The following is a 25,286-nucleotide window of genomic DNA, read 5'->3' as shown; positions in this document are numbered from 1 at the left end:
GAAAAATTATAAATCATGGTTCTACCAAAAAAAATGATAAATCCCAGTCAGTCTCATGGACTCACTCCCTAGGGGTGGCCGGTCCGGTCCCATGGAAGTTTCCCACCGACCACCATGGTAAATCGGGAAGCGCATACGGCGGCCAATCCAGATGCCCAGCATCCTTTGATTGCGTTCCCCATTTGGAGGAAAATCATGGTTCTACCATTGTGGCTAAGGGAGATAAATTTAGTCTCAATTAGTGCTTCAAGAATAACTTTGAGGAAAAAAAGATACAAAAGATTTCTTATGTATCAGCAGTAGAGAGTCTAATATATACTTAGGTTTATACGCGTTCAGATATTGCATACATTATGGATGTTGGATAGATACTTGAGCAATGCAAGATTAGCCTATTGGAAAGTAACCAAATGGATTTTACTATAACTACAAAGAATAAAAGATTACATGCTCACCTATCGAAGATCAAATCAGCTAGAGATTGTTGGATACACTGACTTCGATTTTATTGTATGCTAAGATAGGATGATTGGGCAAGCTATCTCCTAGAAGAATTCAAGATAATATCTTGTGGTTTCTTCTACAATGGAAATAGATCTTGTAGTATGATTATAGACTTTTATCATAGGATTGTGTATAGTGGATAATATTGATAGACCACTCAAGTTATTTTATGATAATAAGTCAACAATTCTATATTCTTACAACAACTAAAGAACGACGAAATCAAAACATATAAATATCAAATTTCTAGTTGTGAAAGAAAAATTGAGAGTGAAAAATTATCCATAAAGCATATTGAAACAAGAGATCTATAAATGCAACACAAGGTATTTTCTTCTATAAAAAAAAGGTAGAATCCGCCACTCCAGCGGCCCCACACGGTCGGTCCCATGACCATTTGTGAGGAGATAAATCGAGAAACTACACAAGATATTTTCATATATATGCAGTCATTACAACAAATTTGACTTTTCGCAGCGCGTAATTAAGTTATCCACAGCGCACATCGCATGCTACATAACCCTAAGTTGTTGAAACTTATAATACATCCGCAGCGCGGGGGGCGTGCGCTGTGGAAAATTGCATCCGCAGCTTGCGAGCGCGCGCTGCGGATAATTATATTCTTAAGATATAATATACCTATATACACAAATATAATACAAATATAAATAATATAACTTGCTCAAAGCTCTAGCATTTATAATCCAACACACAAATATCACATACAAATCAGAGCTTAAACAATGTGCATATATATCAGAAATAATCATCTTCATTTAGTTAGATAAAACAATCCAAACAAAAATTCATCTTTACTACAAATAGTATATGGTCAAATCTATATCAGTCAGACACAACTATAAACATTGATGCCCAAGTGACTGTGCTTCCTATTGCATCCTCAAGAAAAAATATTTCTTCGTTTGGTCAAATTAGCTCCACCTTCTCCACGAAAACTCTATCAATCCAAACTTTCTAATAAGATCCACCAAGAGGAATGTGATGTACTTTTGCTTTTGGATCCGTGGATGCAATTCGACCTTCTGCAACAGCTCCATCAACAGACCAATAAAGTAGCTTACATTTAGCATTAACACTGATATCTCCAGCACTCACCTTCTTTAGTTTTGACTATAACAATAAAAAGTAATTAATGATTAAATAAATTTTATAATAGAGCATATTATAAATAATAAATGAAAGTATAATATTGTGTTAAGATAGTTACCTGAGCTGCAACATTGCTATTGCCACTAATATAATTTCCAATACCGCTACCAATGCCACCACTAGCAACCTAATTTTACAAATAAATTAGTTATTGTTAATCTAATATAAAAGAAATAAGGTAGAACAATTTCTTATATATTGAAAGGAGCAACTAGAGGAGAAAAATAAAAGTCTAATACAAAAGAAATAAGGTAGAACCATATACAAGTCTGTGTGCATTCAGCTACACAAGATTAACTTAAAACCAAAAGCAAGCCAGCAAACAATCAAAGTGTGGAAAGAAGAAAATCTAAAACAGATAAGAAATGCATAACCAGCAATAAGTTAATCTTTTGTATATGCCAATGACATGACAGCTGAAAAAAACAAACAATAACTATTTAGATGAAGAAAAACAAACATCAACTTATTGACTTTTCCATGCTATAACAAGCTAATTTTCCATTTTACACCATCTGACATACAAACATTTCCACCATCAATTTCTTATAGATCTATGGGTCAGAAATTAACTAACCTGAAGATGCATGGGGGCAGTGATCATAATGAAAGCTAAATTTTGATTACAGAACCGAACAAACATACAAAAAAATCAGTTATACTGCCAATATTGAATGAATTCATAAAAAGATAACATAACATTTGAGGGCATGCAGAAGACTCATATGTAAGGAGAAATACAATGACAGTAAGAATCGAGTGCTCCAAGACAATGGTAGCGCTACATAATAAGAAAACAACGATATGACAAAAAAAATGTGTAGATTCCTCTCCTTGACGAATGTCGTTTGTTTACCATTATATTCGTGGCTTGTGTGATTATAACAACGAAAGATAAATATCAAGGTAAAACAAGAAAAATTTTTTGACAACGTTGCACAATTAATAATATGTTATTCAGTAAACAAAGTGGAGGAGGGCTTCACAAACGAAGCTGTCCACAAGCATTATCAGGTCAATACCGCCCTTTGCATTTAAGCACGTGAAAACAATGTAGTCTTTGGTCAAGACAAAAATTATCTCGGTGCTGAAAGCAACTCTTTTAGTAGGCACATTTCTAAGAGTCAGAGAATCTTATGGGTTGATAGGTTTCAACTTTTAGGAGGAATCTGAAACAAATGGCTAATTATTGCAGTATGGGTGGCCTCTGGAAACAGAGGAAGGCAAGGCACATGTCTTCATCGATGACCCAGGGAATGGACTGAGCTCAACAACCAATGCTAGCTCAAGTGAGATACACTGTAAACCTACGCTGTAATATGAATAGAATCTTATCCACATTTTTATTCAGAAGCAATATTAAATATTAAAATAGAAAATTTTTATTCAAATCCTAGCAACATTTCTTCAAAACAAACTAAGCCTTTTTCTATACAAATTTAGCTAATAGAGTTGTGCAGTACAAAGTGTAGTCATGGATCAATCACATCAATTCCATCACACTCATTCCTTGTATATGGTTCCTTCTCAGTAATATTAATATCAAGTCTATCAACATCAAGAGGTGTTGTTGATATATAAGCTTCCTCTTCAATCAAGTTCATATCATGAATACCTCGAGGTGGCGCTTTTAGCAACACATACCAATTTGATTCATCATTATCCCTAGAATAGAATACTTGCTTTGCTTGTGATGCTAAAATGAAAGGATCACTTTCAAAAGTTCTTAGTCCTTGGTGTAAGTTGACTAGTGTAAAACCATCTTCCATTTTAATACCAGTTCTAATATTAGCCCAATCACATCTAAAAACAGGCACTTTGAAAGAATAGTAGTCAAGTAAAATAATTTCTCGTATAACTCCGTAATATGAGAGTCTTCCTCTTGTATGTGAATAATCATTATCAATAGATTGACAAATAGTATCAGCTTCAATTGAGACACCACTATCTTGTGTTGACCTTCCAACATCAATTGTGTGGAACCGATGCCCATTTATAATATAACCAGTGTAAGATATAACATGCTTTCTTGGACCATGTGCTAGCCATTTAATTCGGTCTGAGGAGTTGTTAAGGTCATGTTTTGATAACCACTCCGCAAATGTTTCCATATGTCGCTTTTGTAATAATGTTTCGTTAGATATGAAACGACGATCTGCTTGTTTAAGCTCCTCAATGTGCATCCTATTTAAAATCATTGAAGGGTGAATGTTATAATATACGAATTATGTAATAGACAATGAATATCTAATAGGGGTTGCAATCAAATATACTCACTGGAAATAAGGTTCAACTTCTGCAGTATTGAATAATACATATCGATGTGCAGCTTGCAATACCTGCTCTTCTAAAATCCTTTCTTTTCCTTTAGAAATTGGACGACCTTCCACTAAGCCATTCTCCAAATCCTCATTCCGATCAGAACGAACACCAATACTAGAAGCTTTTTGAAAATATGCACTACAAAATCTCATTCTTTCTTCTGCGAGATAACACTCAGCTATGCAACCCTCTGGCCTTGCTCGGTTCTTCACATACCCTTTAAGTGTTTTCATAAATCTAAATTACAAAACAAATTCACAATCAAGAGTTGTTGATAACAAAATATTATTTGTTGTATAATATTGATTACCTTTCAAATGGATACATCCAGCGGAAGTGGACTGGTCCACACAAGCGAGCCTCTCTTGCTAAATGAATTGTCAAATGAACCGAAATGGTAAAGAAAGCGGGTGGAAAATACCTTTCTAACATGCATAGAGTTTCAGCAATATTTTCCTCGAGTTGTTCTAAACGGTTCCTGTCTAAAACTCTTTGACATAATTCATTGTAAAATGCACAAAGCAAAAATATAGCATTGCGTGGCCCTTTGGGTAAAAGACTTCTCAATGCAACTGAAAGCAATTGTTGCATTAGAACATGACAATCATGAGATTTCAATCCAATCAGCTTACGCTCTTCTAAAGAAACACAATTACCAATATTTGAGCTATAACCATCTGGTAACTTTATTTTTTTCAACCTAGAACAAAATATATCCATTTCTTTTTTAGACAATGTGTAAGGTGCAGCAGGCAAGTGATACATATTTTCGCCTTTATGTTGAGGATGTAATTCATCTCTAATTTTTAAGTGCATCAAATCTTTGCGAGCATTAACACCATCTTTGGTTTTTGTCTTCACATTTAACAATGTGCCAATGATATTCTCACAAATATTCTTTTCAACATGCATCACATCTAAATTATGACGTAACAAGAGCCCCTGCACAATACATTTTATAATATTAGTTCAGTAATATAACAAATTCATTAAAAGCTAAGGAATATATATAGTCAAATAACTTACACTCCAGTATGGCAAATTGAAAAAGATGGACTTTTTTTTCCACATTTGAACTGGTTGTTGTACCTTTTTTGAATTATCCTGGTTCTTCCTCTTTTTCTTTGCAGTGTTGCTAATCTCACCCTTTTGTTTTTTACCCCAATTATTTTCAATGTCTTTCACTGCATTAAAAATTTCTAATCCAGTCAAAGGTCTAGGTTTCCCTTTTCTCTCTTTTTTCCCATTAAACCACTTCTTTTTCTCTCGAAATGGATGATCAGGAGCTAGGAATCTCCTGTGCCCCAAGTATGCAAACTTTCTACTGTATTTTAGCCACATGGAACATATGTCTTTACCACATATCGGGCAACCAAATTTACCTTTTGTGACACATCCAGCTAGGTTTCCATAAGCTGGAAAATCATTAATAGTCCACATCAAAATAGCCTTTAGATTAAACATTGACTTGCTCAAAGCATCATATGCCTCCACACCAATGTCCCACAACTCCTTCAATTCCTCCACAAGGGGTTCCAAGTATACATCTATATCATTTCCTGGTTGCTTTGGGCCTGGAATCAGTAATGTTAGCATAAGATTTTCCTTCGCCATGCACATCAATGGAGGAAGGTTGTAATTAACCAAAATAACCGGCCAACAACTATATCTGGAACTAAGGTCACCAAAAGGATTGAATCCATCAGTTGCAAGACCAAGCCGCAAATTTCTAGGATCCGATGCAAAAGCGGGCCACTTATGATTTATTGTATCCCAAGCTACTGAATCAACTGGATGATACATCATATAATCTTGACTTTTATGCTTGGAGTGCCAAATCAAGTCTTCAACCTTTTCTTCTATTTTAAACATCCTTTTCAATCTAGGTATCATGGGAAAATACCGAAGCACCTTTTCTGGAACTCCTTTACGAACTTTAGTAGTGATTTTGTCAACCTTCCATCTTGAGGAACCACACTTTGGGCATGAGTCGAAATCTTTAAGCTCCTTTCTAAATAGACAACAATCGTTTGGGCAAGCATGAATCTTCTCGTAGCCTAAATCAAATGGTTTCAACAACTTTCTCATTGAGTAAACATTTTCTGGAAGTGTATTTTTTTCTGGAAGCATGCCACCTAAGATCTTAAGAAGCTCATTGAAACTAGTATCAGTGTGACCATTAGTAGACTTATAATTGTATAATGTGACAACTGCTGATAACTTTGTATAAGTTGTACAACCAGGGAAAAGAGGAGTTTCTGCATCTTCTAATAAATCAACAAACTCATAGTCTTTTGTTTCAGACATAATGTGTCCAGCCTCTTCTTCCGCTACAAAGGCATCTCTATATAAGTGATATGCCTCTCTACTTCCACCCTCCTCTTCTTGAACTCTTCTTGAACCACCTTCACTTTGAAATTGTGATGTATAAGTTTCACCATGGAAGACCCAAACAGTGTAAGAAGGATCTATCCCCTTCATAATTAAGTGCTCGTACACTTGGTCAAATTTCATATACTTCTTATTTTGACAACGCTTGCAAGGGCATAAGATTGTTTCGCGTGTTTTGGCATAGTTCCTAGCTTGTGCAAGAAATTTCTGAACCCCTTCTTCATATTCGGGTACAAGCCTTGAAGGCAAATGCATCCATTCCTTATCCATTTCTTAAATGACTACAACCCTAAAATGAAATTACAATCCATTGCTAAAATACACACAAATAATCAACGAAATTAGAACCCTAAAACGAAATTAGCAATAACATATTATCCGCAGTGCATTTATTAGATACGCCGTAAAAACTATTATTAATAGCATACTATAATTGTACGCCGTTAATGACGTGCTGTGGAAAGTCAAATTTATTATAGTGTGTAAAAAGATCATACCTAATGTTGTTCCAAAAGTATTCTTATAGGAACCTTCCGCTCTTTCTCTTCTCTTCCTTAAAACTATATATAATAGAAAAAAGCTACTTGTCACAATAGAATTCCCGTCACAAATGTTGTGACGGGAATCTGCACCGTTGGATTTTAAAATTAAGATTAAATCCTGATCGTAGATTGAATGGATGATTGTGATTGAATGGGTGATTGTGATTGAACGGTCCAGATTCCCATCACAAATTTGTGACGGGAATATGTTGTGACAAGTAGCATCACTCTATATAATATTGTTTTATCACTAGCTAGCTAGCTGGTTGGATTCTTCAATCAATGGCGGAAAGTAAGGTCAAGACTCGTATGGATCTTTACCCATTAATTATATATATATACAAAGATATATATCCTTTAATTTTTCCAATGAAAATTACAGGAATCAAGGCATCAAGAGATCAGGAATAGAATCGTTTGATTAAAGCCGGAATTGAAGGGGGAAAACTCGAGGAAAAAAAAAAAGAAACTAGATGCACGCACAGTCTTCAAATCCACAATATTAGAAGAGATGCAATCCAGTAGTTATCCTCGATCTTTAAGAAGCAATAATAGTCTAACATTTAATGCCACGTGAGGATCATAATAAAATAAAAAATGATGAGGTTAAAATAGAAAACATTTATTACACAATTAATTAGAACATATAGAAGTATATACACCCAAATTTCATAAAGATCAGATACATATAGAAGCACAGTGGCAATTATAGATCTGCAGACATACCACTCAAAAATATACATCACAACACCATATATAAATTAATAATTAGAACAAGCACAATTAATCAAATAGTCTTAATTAATTAGCAGCATGAAGAGACGGAGATGCCAGAGATGTCAGCTGCGTTGCCAATCGAAGGAGGAAGCCGCTGGTCTTCATCTGCCCACTGACACGCCGCCGCTGCTCGATTTCTTCCTGTGAGTTCAACACCGAGTGGCGTCATTTTCTTTCATCGAAGAGGAAGAAATCATCGTCGGAGCTGCTAGTTCTCTTCATCCTGGGAAATCACTGGAATCGTGCATTGCTCACCCAGAGCTGCTAGATCTGCCACCGCCAAAGCCGCCGCCGTTAATAGGTCTGCAAGTATACGACCATCGTCAAGTAATAAAAGATATAGAACCACAGGGACTGTGGAATAAATCACTAAGCTAACACAAGAAGAGTATAGAGTTCACGTAATTTGGGTTGAGATGGGGAAAGTGAGAGTGAAGTTGAGCTCCTAAATCTCAATCGAAGAAAAATCAACTAGTAATAGGATTGGGAAATCGATCCTAAGACTTCGGATTCCTCGAGATTGTGTTTGATTGACTATGGACTCCTTACCATTCCTCAATGTTTGCACAATTACAAAGATTCTAACCAAAATATCCAATTAGACCTCGTCAGATTTCCTCAGAATAAAATCAATAATCCTCTAACGTTATGATTACTAGTTTGAAATGATCCCAGATAGTCTGGTTATAGCTCTCCCGCTGTCACCGGGCACTCTAGCATACTACTAGGATCCTACTCCCTCTCACCGAGTACTCACTTAAGGACCTCTTTATAGCAATCAATAACCATTAGCTATCTCTTATAAAGATTCATTGTGGCCTAACAATTTCCTCAGAAAGTCCGGTTAAGGTTCACCTACTATCACAAGGCACTCCGGTCATATGATCCTAAGATTTCCTCAAACCACAACTCACCCTCATCCTTATAGATTCATACCATTATATTCATATCAACAATCAAACACAATGCACAAATCCATAAAGAGCAAATGTACAAATATATCATAGAACATGGTAAACACAAATTCATAGTTACAATCATCCATAATACACCTCGATTCCTCCTACATTCTAGAATTTGAGGTTCTACTCCATGACGAACGGGATACAACACGAAGAAGATTGAAAGAAATACATTTTAGATCCTAAATCTAAAATAGAAAGAGGAAATAAAACTTATCAATGATTGTTGTCTTCTTCGCCTTGCAATCTCCTCGTCGACAGTGAATGAATGCAATGAAGCCCGAATGGATGGATGAATCGTTGATTCTTGCTCCATATTGTGGCTACGGTGGCTCTCTATCACCTCCAATGACTTCCCTCCTTTTTTAGGGCAAATAAGAGGGGTATTTATATGCCCCCGAAATCAAGTCCTCGCCATACGATGGTGTTTGGTGACACAGCCTAGGGCACACGGCCAGCACGCTGATGTATGTGTTTTGTGGGATGTTGTTATTTATATGCTTTTATTCCCTTATTTATTATCACTCACACCCATCAAAATTAATTATTTATTATTTAATCAAACCCCTAACTATCGCCTTAAGTGGTATAGAGAGGTCGTGGTCGTCTCTCTTGGACTCAACGATAGAAGTTGTCCTAGACAGTTGGTGTAGGGATTTTCGTTATTGACTTTATTCATTCCTAACTATTTACAAGATCCATTTATTGACAATTTAAATCCTACAATTTGGTTCATTAACATACAAAATTATTTACAGTGATATTCACAAGTTTCACCCATTTACACATTACTCCACATCTATACATAAATAAACAACAACTTATTCACATCAACTAAACATTCCATAGTTCAATATACAATATGTGCATTCATGATCACAAATTCAATAACACAATATGCCTTCCTAAAAACATTCAACATATACACACAATATACAATACAAACTCTACCTCATGTATTATACAATAATTCTAATATACAACATACATTTCATACAATAATGAATCCTACATAAACTATACAACACAAATTATACAATTCTTACAAATGAGCAAACCTAATAAACTTGTTCTTATTCAAGTATTACAACAACACAACCATCATACATTCTAATACATACAACAAATTCCATATACAACCTATACAACAACTAAGCTACAAGAACATACAATCCATTGCCATCCCTATTACCTAGTTCACAATCATTATTCCAATTTACAATACAACAATTACACTATCATACTACACAACCGGTTCATTTTATTACTACAAATTCAACGTACAACATGCATTATACAACACTTAAAACATACAATGACATTCAAATTACAATTCACATCTCTTAATTATACTTCAACATTAATTACACAAGCTTTACATTAATCTACAACACAAAATCACATCATGCTATACAATCGGTATATTCAAAATAGCTGGAACATGTTCATGTTAGGAAAAAATGGAAAAGATCAAACCGTATGTGTTTGATGATCATAAAAAAAGTCATTTTGGATACAATAACTAATGGGATAACTAAGTCTAAAGAGTTCCTTGTTAAAATTGAAAAGAGGTTTGTCGAGAATGAAAATGTTGAAATAAATACACTCTTCACAAGCCTAATTTCATTGAAGTATAAGGGTAAGAGAAATAATAAAGAGTACATAATGGAGATGTCTCATGTTGCTTTTAAATTAAAAGTGCTTAAGCTAGAACTCACAGAGGACTTGCTACTGTATTTGGTTTTGAGACTAAACTTCATAGTTTAGCCAATTTAAGGTGAGGTATAATTGTCATAAAGAGGCTTAATCTCTGAATGAGATCATCTTACATTGTGTTCAAGAAGAGAAAAGGCTAAAGCAAGATAAAATTAAGAGTGTTCACCTAACCTCAACCACTAAGAGTAGGAACAAAAATAACAAAAGGAAAAAGGATATAGAAACTACAAATATAAAGCCTATGAAGAAACAATTAAATGTAGGATCGGGTTGGACTGGCTAGAGGGGGTGAATAGACGGTTAAAAAGAATAGCACCCATGTTTTAAAAAATAAACTTGATTGCAACTGGATCATTGCTTCCAAGGCGGTTAACGCTCAATCAGAACTCTTTTAGGCGGAGAAGCTTTTATAGTTATAGCACAGAGACTTAGAGAAAATATTACAAAGTAATTGATGATCTAACTTCTAAAACTCTAAGTCTTATTTATAGCCCAAGAGAATAGATCTGGATTGTTGATCGTAGATGAACTTTCTCTTGGCCGTTGTTCCGTTGATGTGATCCTAACTGTTGATCGGAGATAGGCTTTGATCGTAGCCGTTGATTAAATAAGGATAAACTTTATCTTTAATAAAAGATAAAGAGAATTATCCTTAATAAAAATTAAATATTTATCTTTTATACGATAAAAGATAAAAACTTAATTATCTTTTCTTCTTTTTTTTCTTCAAAAGTCACGTCCAAAAGTCCAAGTCTAAGTCTTCTACTCTGGTCAACGATCAAAAGTCAACGGTCAAAAGTCAATAGTTTGGTTTTTATTGACACTACAAAAAAATCAGCCTTCTACAACGAATTTTGCAACGAATTTCTTAAAAAAATTCGTTGCAGAATTTTTTACAACGAATTTGGCAACGAATTAAAATTTGTCGCCAAATACTCATCGTAGAATTCTGCAACGAATTTCGGTGATTCGTCGGTAAAAATAGCGACAAAAAAATTAATTCGTCGCTGAGTTCGTCGTCGATTGGCATCGAAAATAATTTCGTCGCCAATCGACGATGAAATTATTCGTCACCGATTGGCGACGAAAACTGGTTCGTCACCAATTGGTGACGAAATTGTTTTTGTCGCTGATCAGCGATGAATAGTTTCGTCGCCAATCGGCGACGAACCAGTTTTCGTCGCCAATCGGCGATGAATAATTTCGTCGCCGATTGGTGACGAAATTATTTTCGTCGCTGATCAGCGACGAAAACAATTTCGTCGCCGATTGGCGACGAATAATGTCATCACTGATCAGCGACGAAAACTTATTCGTCGCCGATTGGCGACGAAATTTACAATGAAAAAAATTTTCGTCACAATATATTGATACACAGTAACTTACGATACTATTGCGACAACTACGTTTTCGTTGCAAATTTCGTCGCAGATCTGCAACGAATTTCATTTTCGTCATAAAATTCGTCGCAAATTAAAAAAAATTTCCATGCCCCATTCATTTGTTATTCATCCCGAAGGATACATACATTATAATCAATATACCTGTACACAATCAACAATATATACAATCATCCACACTCCATATACAACCATATACAAATCAATCCAAATCAATATACCTGCACACAATCTACAAATCAATCAAAATCATATAAATCCTAATATACATACATCCACACTCCATATACAACCATCAATCTCAATTATTAACAATATCTAAACAAGTCATAAATCCAAATACAAAACTAAACTCCAAACAGCTACATCAAGTCATATAAATCCTAATACATCATCAGATAATAAAAGGGTGAAGAGAGGTAACAACAAATAGAAGAAAATCCATCATCGTGCTCCGGAACTCTACTTCCTTCTCCGTCACTATCTGTTGTTCTCTCCTGTATACGAAAAATAAAAACGAGAAAGTATCATTTTTAAAATTATAACTAAAATATATAAGTTAATTATGTCAAAAATTACCTCTTCTTCTGACTTCTCTTCAAAAAAACTGTAAAAAAAATAAACACGGTTAGAAAAATTAGATAAATTAGTAACTTGCAAATGTAATACAATGATAAATAAAATAATAATTTTAAAAATTTCATACACAAAAAATCAGCTAAGAACCACCACCATCATCGTCGTCGTCGTCATCGTTATCATCACCCGGAGGGAACGGCAACTGAAGATGTCGGAAGAGCACGTCTTGTTGTCTGCGCAATCTATTAATTTCTCGATCTCTTCAAGATTAATATACAACCATTCTTTTCCTATATCGGCCTAAAATAAATATTAAAACCATGTATGAATATAATTCTCATTTCAATGAACTGCCTACAACATGAAAGATATTGAAAAAAGCTAAAAAAAATATATTTTCGCGATGAAGAGGGCATTTATCTTACAAATTATCGACATTTTGGCAACGAATTTATTTTTCGTCGCCAAATTCGTTGCTAATTGGCAACGAAAATTTTTTTCGTCGCCAATCTGCAACGAAAATGTTACTTCGTCGCCAAATAGCGACGAATTTGGCGACGAAAATGTATTCGTCGCCAAATGTCGACTAAGCTACCCAATCATGTTTAAAATGTATTTTCCATTATTTTTTAACGAATCTTGGCTATCATCTCCTTTACTAATAGCGTATATTCCGTTCAGTATATAACTAGTTAGAATTCCTTTCTTATATAGCAAAGTAGGCTACGATGTGTCAATACATCATTCCTTGGATTATAGCACTCGACTGACCCCAACCTATTCAGAAAAAATAATTAATAAAATGTGGTACGACATTGTAAAAGAAAAAGGTTGTCCATGTGTGTATGTGTTTTTCTACTAAATATTAGTTATAAATTAAGATATATATTGCAGTTCATAATGAACGGGAAGGGGGAAAAATAGTCAAATTTCGCGACGAACTTAGTTTCATCGCTAAAATCGTCGCCAATTGGCGACGAATTAAATTTCATCGCCGATTGGCGACGAATTATTTTTCGTCGCCAATTGGCGATGAACAAATTCGTTGCCAATCGGCGACGATTATTTTTCGTCGGTGATTGGCGACGAACTATGATTCGTCGTCAATTGGCGACGAATTTCTGTTCGTCGCCAATTGGCGACGAAAATTAACTGTCACTGATTGGCGACGAATTTTTGATTCGTCGCTAATTTATTATATTTTGCGACGAAAAGTTTTTTCGTCGCCAAACTGCAACGAACTTTTTATTCGTTTGAAATATTACGATGAATTTTACAACGAAAATAATTTTTGCAACGAATTTTACGACGAAATTATTTCGTTGCTATTTTGGCAACGAATTATTTTTCGTTGCTAATTTTGACACAAATTTGCAACGAACATTTGTTTCGTTGCAAAATTAGTTGCAAATTTGCAACGAATTTTTTTTGTTGTAAAATTTCGTTGCTAAAACAGTGTTTTTTTGTAGTGTGACTTTTTGTAGAATCGTCGGTTGGGTGATTTCTAGCCAACCGGAGTGAGGCTCACCCAAACCTGACTCCAGCCTTTCGCTCCTCGAGCGTGCTTCCTCCCGGCTTCTTGTCTCTCAGACATCGCGCACGTCCTTCTCACTCCACCGGCGTACTCTTTTGTAGCTTCCGCGTCCCTCGGATTGCACCGAGCTCGTTGGCTCACTTCCCCGCCAGTTCTTCTTGTCCACTATGTCTTACGCTCGACTTCCTCCATACCTATCGCGAGTAGCGACGTCGCGGTGTGGCGCAGAAGCGGTGGCGGCGGCGCATTTTTTTTAAAAAAAAATTCTTAACACTAAGACTGGGTCATGGCCCAGCTTGGCCCACCAGTAGCTCCGCCCCTGTTTGTTACCTCAACGGTCCCACACGGTCGGCCCCATGACCATTTATGAGGAGGTAAATTGAGAAACTGCACAAGGTATTTTTAAATATATGCAGTGTAGGAAGATCATACCTAATGTTGTTCCAAAAGTATTCTTATAGGAACCTTCCACTCTTTCTCTTCTCTTCGTTAAAACTATATATAATATTGTTTTATCACTAGCTAGCTAGCTGGTTGGATTCTTCAATCAATGGCGGAAAGTAATTAAGGTCAAGACTCGTATGGATCTTTACCCATTAATTATATATATATACAAAGATATATATCCTTTAATTTTTCCAATGAAAATTACAGGAATCAAGGCATCAAGAGATCAGGAATAGAATCGTTTGATTAAAGCCGGAATTGAAGGGGGGGAAAACACGAGGAAAAAAAACAAAAGAAACTAGATGCACGCACAGTCTTCAAATCCACAATATTAGAAGAGATGTAATCCAGTAGTTATCCTCCTTAATAAGAAATAATAGTCTAATATTTAATGCCACGTGAGGATCATAATAAAATAAAAAATGATGAGGTTAAAATAGAAAACATTTATTACACAATTAATTAGAACATATAGAAGTATATACACACAAATTTCATAAAATCAGATACATATAGAAGTACAGTGCCAGTATATTAGATCTGCAGACATACCACTCAAAAATATACAGTACAACACCATATATAAATTAATAATTAGAACAAGCACAATTAGACCCACATGTAATCAAGAACATCATGTTACACAGGCACTGCATACATAAAATTAATCAAATATAATATTCTTAATTAATTAGCAGCATGAAGAGGAGTCATATTGATAGATCTTCATGTGGAGATGCTGGTTGGCGTACGAGATCAGCCTGTTCATCTCCTCGTCGTCGTCGTCGTTGCCATTGCTGTTGCTTCTCTTCATAATATCGATGACTCTGTTTCTGTTGACGTCGGCCTGCTTCATGGCTCGCCGAGCCTTCCACCATGCAAACCATGCATGCAGACTACGTAGCGCCCGGTGCAAGTCGTCGAGCGTGAGTCGGCCGTCGTGGTCGGAGTCGAACTGCCTCAGCCACGCCCTGAACTCGCCGGCGCTCATCTCCTTCTGCGCCAGCACATACCCATGCGCAAACGCCATACACTACTACGACGACGGCAAGTTAAGGAATAAGTAGCAGTTATAGTTACTGCTCAGTTTTGATATATAATGTGGCGTGGTGTAAATATATTGATGGATGGATGGGAAGAGATGGAGGAGTAGTGGAGGACAAGTTAGGGTAGGGAATCGATGCTCACTTTGTTCGCCATTATTTGTCAATTTATTGATAGTGATAGATAGCTAGCAAGAAAAGGAAAAGTGTGATCGATCGAGAAGGCAAGCTAGCTATTTGGTTGTCCCTTTGATTTAGCTAGATGTTTCTTTCTATCAAGTTAACTTCATTATTTCTTCTTTGCATCAGGCAAATGCATTTGAAATTAATGTAAAAAAAGGTATATGTTATAAATATTCGTTCGATTGGAACTTCCATGAAAAAGCTCAGTAAAGTATATGTAATCAAGAGGTGCACTCTAATAATTTGCAGTCATAATTATTGACTCTCCTTTTTTAAGCTTATACACAGAGAAAACTGTCTTGACTCTCCTTTTCTTCCGTAATAAACAAGGCATCAAGAGATCCGCACATGCTAATTAATTAGCTTCCATCCTTAAATATTGACCAATTAATCATGAATTAGATGCGAGTTTGCAGTCATAATTAACTCAATAAGAATTTTAATTCCAACTCCAGCTAAAAGTATTTAAAATATGATGATACGGATCATAATCCATAACATTTTCCAAAGCATATCCAAGTTAAATTAATAACACTTGGTCTAGTTCTTTTGCTTCGTCGTTAAGGTCGACGTCCTCGTCAATTGACTAGTCCAATATTCGATTCGAGGCCACCAAAACTATTAGAAGATTGAGCAAATCGATTAAGCAAACCTTTTGCTTACACATTAATCAATCAAGCCAGTCAAAGATTCTTCCTTCAAGTTTCACGGAGATCAATGAGAAACTTATAGTTAATTATTCACCTTTGAAGAGAATCGATATAAATGCTGCACTTCTCCATCTGCTGGTGGATGCATGCTGCATTTGTATAATGTATCCTTCACAGTATCCCTACAACAAGCATGGTATCACCGCCGGCATTCCGGCGCCGGCGCCGGCGCCGCCTCCGAACGCCAACCTGCCGTCTCGCGGCCTCCATCCTGTTCCCTGGTCGACCGGTCTTTGCCACTGCATGGATGACCCTGGCAACTGTAAGTCTGCATTTTCTTTAAAGATACAGAAGACAGACTTACTGAATACATCCATTTATTTAGAATTTGACGTATATAACTTTAATGCTCCCTGAATGATTAGGTTTGATGACATGCTTATGCCCATGCATCACATTTGGAGAGATAGCGGACATAGTGGACGAAGGCAGCTGCTGTAAGATTTTTGTTTTTTTCACTTTTGTTTCAGACTTATTTTACCAAGAAAGCAGAGAAAAAGCTGAAAAATCGATTAACTGAATAGCTTGTGTGGCGAGCGGCGCGGCCTACGCCGCCCTCTGTTTCACCGGCGCGGCTTGCTTCTACTCCTACTGCTACCGCTCGAAGCTCCGCGGGCGGTACGACATCGCGGAGGGGCCGGCGCCGGACTTCCTCGTCCACTGCTGCTGCGAGGCCTGCGCTCTGTGCCAGGAGCACCGCGAGCTCAGGACGAAGGGCTTCGACATGGGAATCGGTGAGCCTGCTGCCGGATCTATCGACTGGTCTTGGTTAATTTTTCTTCCAATAGTATAATTTGACCATCTGCGAGTTTGAATTCGACTTCAAAATTTGATCTTGCGAAGGGTGGAAGGCGAACGCGGAAAGGCAGCGGCGAGGGATGATGATGGAACCTGTGATGGCGGCTCCGGCGATGGGCGGCGGGATGACGAGATAACCATTGGCGTGTGCACGTGCTCTGCACGTGGTTGATGTCGATAAATAAGTTTTTTTTTCCAGTCGCATCTTTCTTTCAAGCTTAATTACTGTGTATTTGGGAGTCAGTTGCCCTTGTAATGAATGATTATTTTTTTTAAAAAAAAATATTTAATCTTATTGATATATTGAAATGGTTTAAGATCAATTAGAATTGAAAAAGAAATTAATGAAAAGAAAATTTTATTCTGAAATTTTAAAATTTAAATATTTTTCAGATTTATCTTTTATTCTACATCATACTTCATCTTAGATCATCTCCAACCGATACCCCTTTACACCAATTTACTGTAAAAGGGTACTAATTCTTCTCTAACGGATACCTTTAATTTTGTACTAAAATGGTGCAAGTGAACAGTGCAGCACCAAGATATGTTGCACTGTTCACTTGCACCAAAATGGTGCAAGTACCCGTTTGAAGCCCTTTGAATAAATTAATTTAATTTATAAATTTTATATATTATTTATAAATTTATATTAGTTATTAACTTAAATAAGTAATATTTAAAATATTTGTTATATTACTAAGATTATAAATATTTTAAAATTTATAATATTGATAATTTCATAACAAACACAAAATTAAACATTTGAAATTTCAAAATACATAAATATAAAAATACCAGCATACAATTTAAAGATGCAACAAACACTAAAGTAAACATACATTTAAAATAACTATAATAACATTGCAATACTAAACAAATCATTGTTTAATATTCTGGAAAATCACTTCCCAATAAACCATCGAAATAATCATGAAATTTACCGGAGTCATTCAAAGGATCTTGAGATTCTTGTCCTTCTTCTTGAGAAGAATTGAATTTAGATCATTCTCCTTGATGTGAAATTAATTGAGATTTTTGATTTGTAGTTCTCTTTTGCATAATTCTGACTTGTTCACCGTGAATAAATTCATGCATTATCGGATCGACGATGGTATCCAAATCTTTGAATAAAATTTTATTCTCTTCCTTGAATATAGCAACATCGGTATTTTAATCCAATGCCGCAACAAGTTCGTCATTCTATGAAATCATTTTTGTGAGTGGTTGTTCATTCTTTCTCTTCAGTTTTGTTTTCTTCACCCCAATAGGTCGTTTAGTTAAAGTATCACCACTGTCCGAATCAGTGATGTTAAGATTAAACGAAGAGACACGTGGAGATGAAGATGAATAAACATCTTTCTCGAGATTATAAGATTGAGAATAATCAGCTTGAGCAGTTTGTCGTTGCACTCTCGTAGATGCAGTTTTGTCGTTGTCACTGTTGAATTTCTCAATACCTTGAAGAATGCTCCACACATGTCCAAATTTGAAGCCCTTTGAGTAATTAGGATCTTGCACTAATAACATTTGAGCACGATTCATCTATAAAAAAATAATACAATTATAAAACAAAATTAATAACTAAATTAGATATTGATTATAAAATTGATATACTCTACAAAATAAATAATGATAACAACTTACAATATCTTCCTCTATGCTCCACTTGGATTCAATTCTTTGATTTGCTGTATGCAACCCTTCAATTTGGAAATAGCAGCAATGATAGTATTCATTCTTTTTTGTAATAATCTTCTAGGTCGCTCTAAATTTTTAAAATTTGGATCTAGATTATACTGCATAACTCTTGCCCAAAATTGATCCTTCTTTTGGTTGATTCCTATGATTGGATTTTGAGAAATATCATGTTTATCTTCTTCAACTGAGTAGGATGATGAACGAGACGAACTCATTTTTTTCAAGAGTAAAGGTGCATTGTGATGGTCATGTCTAGTATGCCATTATATAGGGAAAACTTATGTGCATTGTATAAGATTTGTGTGTGCATTGTGATGTCTTATCGCATGCAAAAATAACAATGTTGTGTATGCATTATGATGTCTCATCTTCTAAAATAATGACAATAGTGTGTGCATTGTGATATCCCGTCGACTACAAAAATAATAATGTTGTGTGTGCATTGTAATGTTCATCTCCTAAAATAATGATAATGGTATGTGCATTGTGATGTCCCGTGGCCTGCAAAAATAATAATGTTGTGTGTGCATTGTGATGTCCCGTCTTCTGAAATAATGATAATAGTGTTTGCATTGTGATGTCCCCTTGCCTCCAAAATAATAATGTTGTGTGTGTATTGTGATGTCTCATCTTCTGAAATAATGATCATGGTGTGTGCATTGTGATGTCTCATCGCCTCCAAAATAATAATGTTGTGTGTGCATTGTAATATCCCGTCTTCTGAAATAATGATAATGGTGTGTGCATTGTGATGTTTTGTTGCCTGCAAAAATAATAATATTGTGTGTGCATTGTGATGTTCCATCTTCTGAAATAATGATAATAGTGTGTGCATTGTGATGTCCCGTCGCCTGCAAAAATAATAATGTTGTGTGTGCATTGTAATGTCTATCTCCTAAAATAATGATAATGGTGTGTGCATTGTGATGTCCCATCGTCTGCAAAAATAATAATGTTATGTGCATTGTGATGTCCCATCTCCTAAAAAATGATAATGGTGTGTGTATTGTAATGTCCCATCGTCTGCAAAAATAATAATGTTGTGTGTGCATTGTGATGTCCCGTCTTCTGAAATAATGATAATGGTGTGTGCATTGTGATGTCTCGTCGCCTGCAAAAATAATAATGTTGTGTGCATTATGTATTATAAATGCATACCATAACTGAAAATAATTTAACCACATTCTTCATCTCAAAAAATGAATGCTAGATATAAAGGTATGCCAAATTTATCATCCTCAAACTCTGAAGATGATGAAATATTTGAAGCACACAAAAGGCTTATTATCGCTTAAGCTGTTTGCCGCAACAATCAAATCATTTTGAATCATCTGAGTGAAGAAAGCAACAAAGGCAAACATCGAGGATCTATTTCTGGTCACATAGTGATTAATCGCAATAGAGAAGCTGCTGATTGTAATCTATTCAATGATTACTTTGCCGAAAATCCTACATATAATACTATAATGTTTCGAAGAAGATTCTGAATGGGAAGAAATTTATTTATGTGTATTTTTAATGCGGTTAGTAATCATGATAATTATTTTGTGCAGAAAAGAGACGGAGTTGGAAAACTTGATTTATCAGGTTTACAAAAATGACAGTTGCATTTTGAATATTGGCATATGGTGTACCGACAACCGCTATTGATGAATACATCAAAATAGGAGAATCAACTGTCATAGAAAGTGTGAAAAGATTTTGTCGTGCTGTTGTTGAAGTATTTGGAGGACAATACCTGCGATCACTGATGCGGTCTGTTTGTATGAGAATTTATTTATATATTTTCCCTTATTTATTGTGTCACTGACACCCATCAAAATTAATTATTTATTTATTACCAAACCTCTACTTTATCGTCCTAAGTGGTATAGAGAGGTCCGGGTCGTCTCTCTTGGACTCAATGGCATGATGTTCTATCTTAGACTCATGGTGCGGGGTTTTATTACCTTTTATTCACTCCTATATACAAATTTCATTTATTAATGATTAAATCCTATAATTAATAAAAGAATACTAAACATACATCATTTACAAATTAAATCAGATCATACATCCTATTTACAATTTATACGTACAACACACAACCCATTTTTACAATTACAACATTATTTAGACAATATATAATACTCATCACTATACAACATTACATAGTATACACCATTCCATTTATTCACACCAATTTAATATACAATATGAAATTCATTATTTCAACTATACAACAACATACAACCTAATACATGTAACAACTTGTTCACATTACATCAAACAACACTATCCATGTGCACATGATTAAACATCTAAACAACTACATCACCGGTGCCAATAAACATGTTCCTTTACTCATTCACAACTAAGCATTCCATGGTTCAACATAATATATGTGCCCTGATGATCACAAATTCAACATCACAACTTAACTCCCTACCAATATTCAACAAGCAATACATACTTCTCCTTATCCCTCTAATCCATGTACATGAAACACAATCACTCAACATAAAGTACAACTAAATTCTGTTCATGAACACTAAACAAATTCATCACAATCCAAGCATATCACAATTTCATGCAACCAGTTCATCATGATTCCAAACTTACTGCGAATACAACCTTAAACAAGTAATTGAAGCATTAAATTGATACTCAAACTCAACTCCTCAAAACAAAAACCTCATCAACATCAATCGAAAAGTTCATGGGAAACACATCTTTATCTCTCAACAAAACAGAATTAATAACACAAATCTTAACATCTTAACATGGAAGCATTTAACAACAACACAAAATCTGCAATTGATATTCTGAAGCAATTAGTCAGTACACATGAGAACAACTCCAATTCAACAGTTGATATGCAATCAAAACAGATTAAGCCACTGATATCACATCCTCTTCAAATTTAACCGAAACAACAACAAGAACAACAATGATGGGGGGTTTGGTATAACTCAGCATCTAACAAGCTTAAGAAAGAAACAACTAAGCAAACTAGGGTTAGGGATTAATGCCTTCCCTCAATGGCGCCGGCACCAATTGAAGAAAGGGGAACAGAAGATAGATGCGGATGGTGGATCCCGATCAGATCAAAACGCAGCTAGCAATAGGAGAAGAAGTTACGCCGGTGAAGGTGGATCTCGCCGGAGAAGTCACCCACGGCGAGACACGAACGGAGGAAGCGAAGGAACAAGCATCCTCCGCCTCAGTCTTCCTCCCTGCTGAAGTCACAGACAGAAAATTAGAATCGAGAATGGAAAGAAACCTTACCTTGCTCTTCCGGTGACGGTGGAGACGAACGACAGCCGGCGGTCCCTGCTGAAGTCACAGACAGGGTCCTAGGTGAATGCTCCATTGAAATCACAGACGGAACCCCCTTCGGCACGTCAACGAGGGTGGATGGATGGCACTCGTTCCCTGTCCGATTTGCCGGCGTCATCGGAGCTGATCGGGGATCGGAGAAGAAGAAGGACGGAGGAGTGCTGTGGATGGGCGAAGGATGGACGCGGTGGAATGGAGCGCGCGACGGAGCTCGGTGGAGGAAGAAACGTCGCGGCGAGAAGGAAGAATCGCGGACCGAGCTCCCTTCTGTCGAGCCCTAATTTCCTTTTTAAGCGAGTTCGAATCGGTTGAGTCAAACTCTAAATCCAAGCTCCAATCTGATCTGATTTGAGTTAGACTTGAACCGGGATTAAGCTGGTTTGGACTGGTCTGATTTCAAATTGGAATTTGACCGGATTGTGGAGTGGGTCGGCTGGTTAATGGGCTTGATGAATGAAGTGGACTAAGGTTTGACTTGGGCTTGATTTTGGTTTGGATTAAACCTGAGCTTGACTTGAGTTTGCAATTGAACCAGTTTTGAACTCAAACTGAGCTAGAATTGAATTTTTCTTCCAATTTGAATTCCTGTAAAATAAATTTCAACCAATTAATCTCTATAAATATCATAAATTACTGAAAAATATAATAAAGATCATAAATTTATCTAAAATAAAGAAATAGTCCAAAATTCCTATTTATGATATGAAATGCGGTCCAAACCAGTTCGATCTAACCCTAATTTATCCATAGAAAATGATGCTCATCAATCACCCAATGTTAATGATGTTGCCAGACTTCTTCATATTGGTGAGCAGCGTGGTTTTCCTAGTATGTTGGGTAGTCTAGATTGCATGCATTGGAGGTGGAAAAATTGCCCAACAGCATGGGCTGAGCAATATTCTGGTCGCAGTTGAAAGCCAACAATTATTCTAGAAGTTGTAGCTGATTACGATCTTTGGATATGGCATGCATATTTCGGTTTACCCGGATCTAACAATGACATTAATGTATTGGAGTCTTCTAATCTTTTTTCTAACCTTGCTCAAGGTATTGCTCCCTCTACTCGTTATGTCATTTAAGGAAAAGAGTACAACATGGATTACTATTTAGCTGATGGTATATACCCAAAATGATTTACACTTTTTCAAACCATTCATGATCCACGTGGTACAAAGAATATGTTATTTGCAATGAAACAAGAGGCATGTAGAAAAGATGTTGAGTGAGCATTTGGAGTGCTTCAATCATGCTTTGCAATTGTTGTAGGACTTTCACGTTTTTGGTAGAAAAATATTTTATATGATATAATGACTTCATGCATTATTATGCATAATATGATAATTGAAGATGAGCGCGATATGAATGCATCAATTGTTGATCAAGGTGAAGTCTCATCGACTGTAGATGTTGATATATCAGTAGATGACAATACTCGATTTCAAGAGTTTCTTGTTAGATATGAAGGAATCAAAAATAAAAAATGTTCATTTTGCTCTTAGAAATGCATTAATTGAGCATTTGTGGGAACAATATGGTAATTCTAAAAATTAAAGTTCATAATGATGTATTTTCAAGGTAGTATTATTTGTTTTGTGAAAATATTTAAAATATTTCATCTTCATTGTTTATAATTGTGTATTATTTTTAAATAATAATATGTCTATTAAATATTATTGCCGGTCCCAAGCCCGGATAAAGGAGGAGGGTTGCGTTAGGTTGCCAGCCAGCGTTAAACTAAGGCAAACACTCATGAATGGATCCATTAAACTATTGTGTTAATGCTAGGATGTTTCCCGGAAGGAACGCGTTGCAGGGTCCGACTGTAACGTCTCGGCAAGGACCGCTACATCTCCATGAGAACTTGAGTGTAGTGTTAAATGAGCAAAAGTTCTCACACTATAGGTTGGGTAAGAATAAAAATTATAAGAAAATTAATAGTTTAAGATTTGGAACATGGAATATAGGAACCCTTACTGGTAAAACAATGGAGGTAGTAGATACGATGATTAGGAGAAGAATTAGTATTTTGTGTGTACAAGAGACAAAATGGGTAGGCGAAAAGGCAAAGTTGATAGAAAACTCGGGTTATAAGTTATGGTACACAGGGAAGAGTAAAACAAGAAATGGAGTTGGTGTTATTGTAGATAGTTCGTTAAAGGATGAAGTTGTAGGAGTAAATAGAAAGGGGGATAGAATTATAGCTCTCAAAATAGTAGTGGAGAAAGACACTATAAATGTAATTAGTGTATATGCACCTCAAGCAGGATTAGATGAAAATACCAAATCAAGGTTTTGGGATGACCTAGATGAAGTATTACAAAATATTCCATCAAATGAAATGATTTAAATAGGAGGTGATCTAAATGGACATGTTGAAGTGAAAAATGAGGAATATGAGAGGGTGCATGAGGATTATGGGTTTGGAACAAGAAATGAGGAAGGTAAAACTATACTGGATTTTGCGATAGCATATGATCTTATACTAGCTAATACGTTTTTTAAGAAAAGAGAAGAACACTTGATCACATTTAAAAGCAGGAATAATAAATCGCAAATTGACTTTCTTATGGTTAGGAAGAGGGATAGAAAGATTTGTAAAGATTGTAAGGTCATTCCTGGAGAAAGTTTAACTACCCAACATAGATTAGTAGTATTGGATATACGTCTTAAGCATAATATCCATAAAAAGAAAATATCCACTATTCCTAGAATTAAGTGGTGGAAGTTGAAGGATGAGAAACAAAACATATTTAAGGAGAAGGTAGAAGGACAAGTATTAGGTGAAGTATACGGTAACCCTACTACGACATGTGATAAAATGGTATCAAAGTTGAAAATAATAGCCAAGAGTATACTCGGCGAGTCAAAGGAGCATGTACCACCAAGTAAAGAATCTTGGTGGTGGAATGAGAAAGTACAGGAAAAAGTGAAGGAAAAACGAATAGCCTATAAGAAATTATATATTTGCAAGAACGAAGAAAATTTTAAAAAATATACATTAGCTAAGAAAGAGACTAAAAAAGCAGTGAATGAAGCTAAAAATACAACTTTTGAACAGTTATATCGAAAATTGGATACAAAAGAAGGAGAAAAAGATATTTATAAAATAGCTAAAGTGAGAGAGGAAGACAAAAGATATTAGCCAAATAAAATGTATTAAAGATGAATGCAATAGGGTATTAGTAAATG

The 25,286-nt window shown here is 35.6% G+C and overlaps 4 protein-coding genes and 1 pseudogene across 4 annotated transcripts; 2 read left to right on the top strand and 3 right to left on the bottom strand.

Annotated features, from left to right (window-relative positions):
* Positions 1-3,947: 3,947 nt before the first annotated feature.
* On the bottom strand, positions 3,948-4,908 carry LOC141843493 (uncharacterized). Its single transcript, XM_074731548.1, has 2 exons — positions 4,307-4,908; positions 3,948-4,233 (listed from the first exon to the last, which is right to left on the bottom strand). Exons 1-2 carry the CDS (start codon positions 4,906-4,908, stop codon positions 3,948-3,950), a joined length of 888 nt encoding a protein of 295 aa, XP_074587649.1.
* Positions 4,909-4,981: 73 nt separating this feature from the next.
* On the bottom strand, positions 4,982-6,657 carry LOC141843492 (uncharacterized). The gene has a single exon (XM_074731547.1). The coding sequence runs from the start codon at positions 6,655-6,657 to the stop codon at positions 4,993-4,995; it is 1,665 nt and encodes a 554-aa protein (XP_074587648.1). The 3' UTR covers positions 4,982-4,992.
* Positions 6,658-14,899: 8,242 nt separating this feature from the next.
* On the bottom strand, positions 14,900-15,418 carry LOC141842722 (uncharacterized). The gene has a single exon (XM_074730745.1). The coding sequence runs from the start codon at positions 15,372-15,374 to the stop codon at positions 15,036-15,038; it is 339 nt and encodes a 112-aa protein (XP_074586846.1). The 5' UTR covers positions 15,375-15,418; the 3' UTR covers positions 14,900-15,035.
* A 964-nt stretch (positions 15,419-16,382) lies between these two features.
* Positions 16,383-17,215, top strand: LOC141843586 (cell number regulator 1-like). Its single transcript, XM_074731642.1, has 4 exons — positions 16,383-16,542; positions 16,646-16,717; positions 16,805-17,014; positions 17,124-17,215. Exons 1-4 carry the CDS (start codon positions 16,383-16,385, stop codon positions 17,213-17,215), a joined length of 534 nt encoding a protein of 177 aa, XP_074587743.1.
* Positions 17,216-19,978: 2,763 nt separating this feature from the next.
* On the top strand, positions 19,979-23,596 carry LOC141843491 (uncharacterized; annotated as a pseudogene).
* Positions 23,597-25,286: the final 1,690 nt, after the last annotated feature.

This window comes from Curcuma longa, chromosome 12 (genome assembly GCF_044706935.1).
Source record: "Curcuma longa cultivar G26 ecotype Majalengka, Jawa Barat chromosome 12, ITB_CL_G26_1.1, whole genome shotgun sequence".
Classification (NCBI taxonomy): Eukaryota; Viridiplantae; Streptophyta; class Magnoliopsida; order Zingiberales; family Zingiberaceae; genus Curcuma; species Curcuma longa.
Note: the sequence above shows the minus strand (reverse complement) of the source record. Positions and strands in the feature narration are given on the sequence as shown.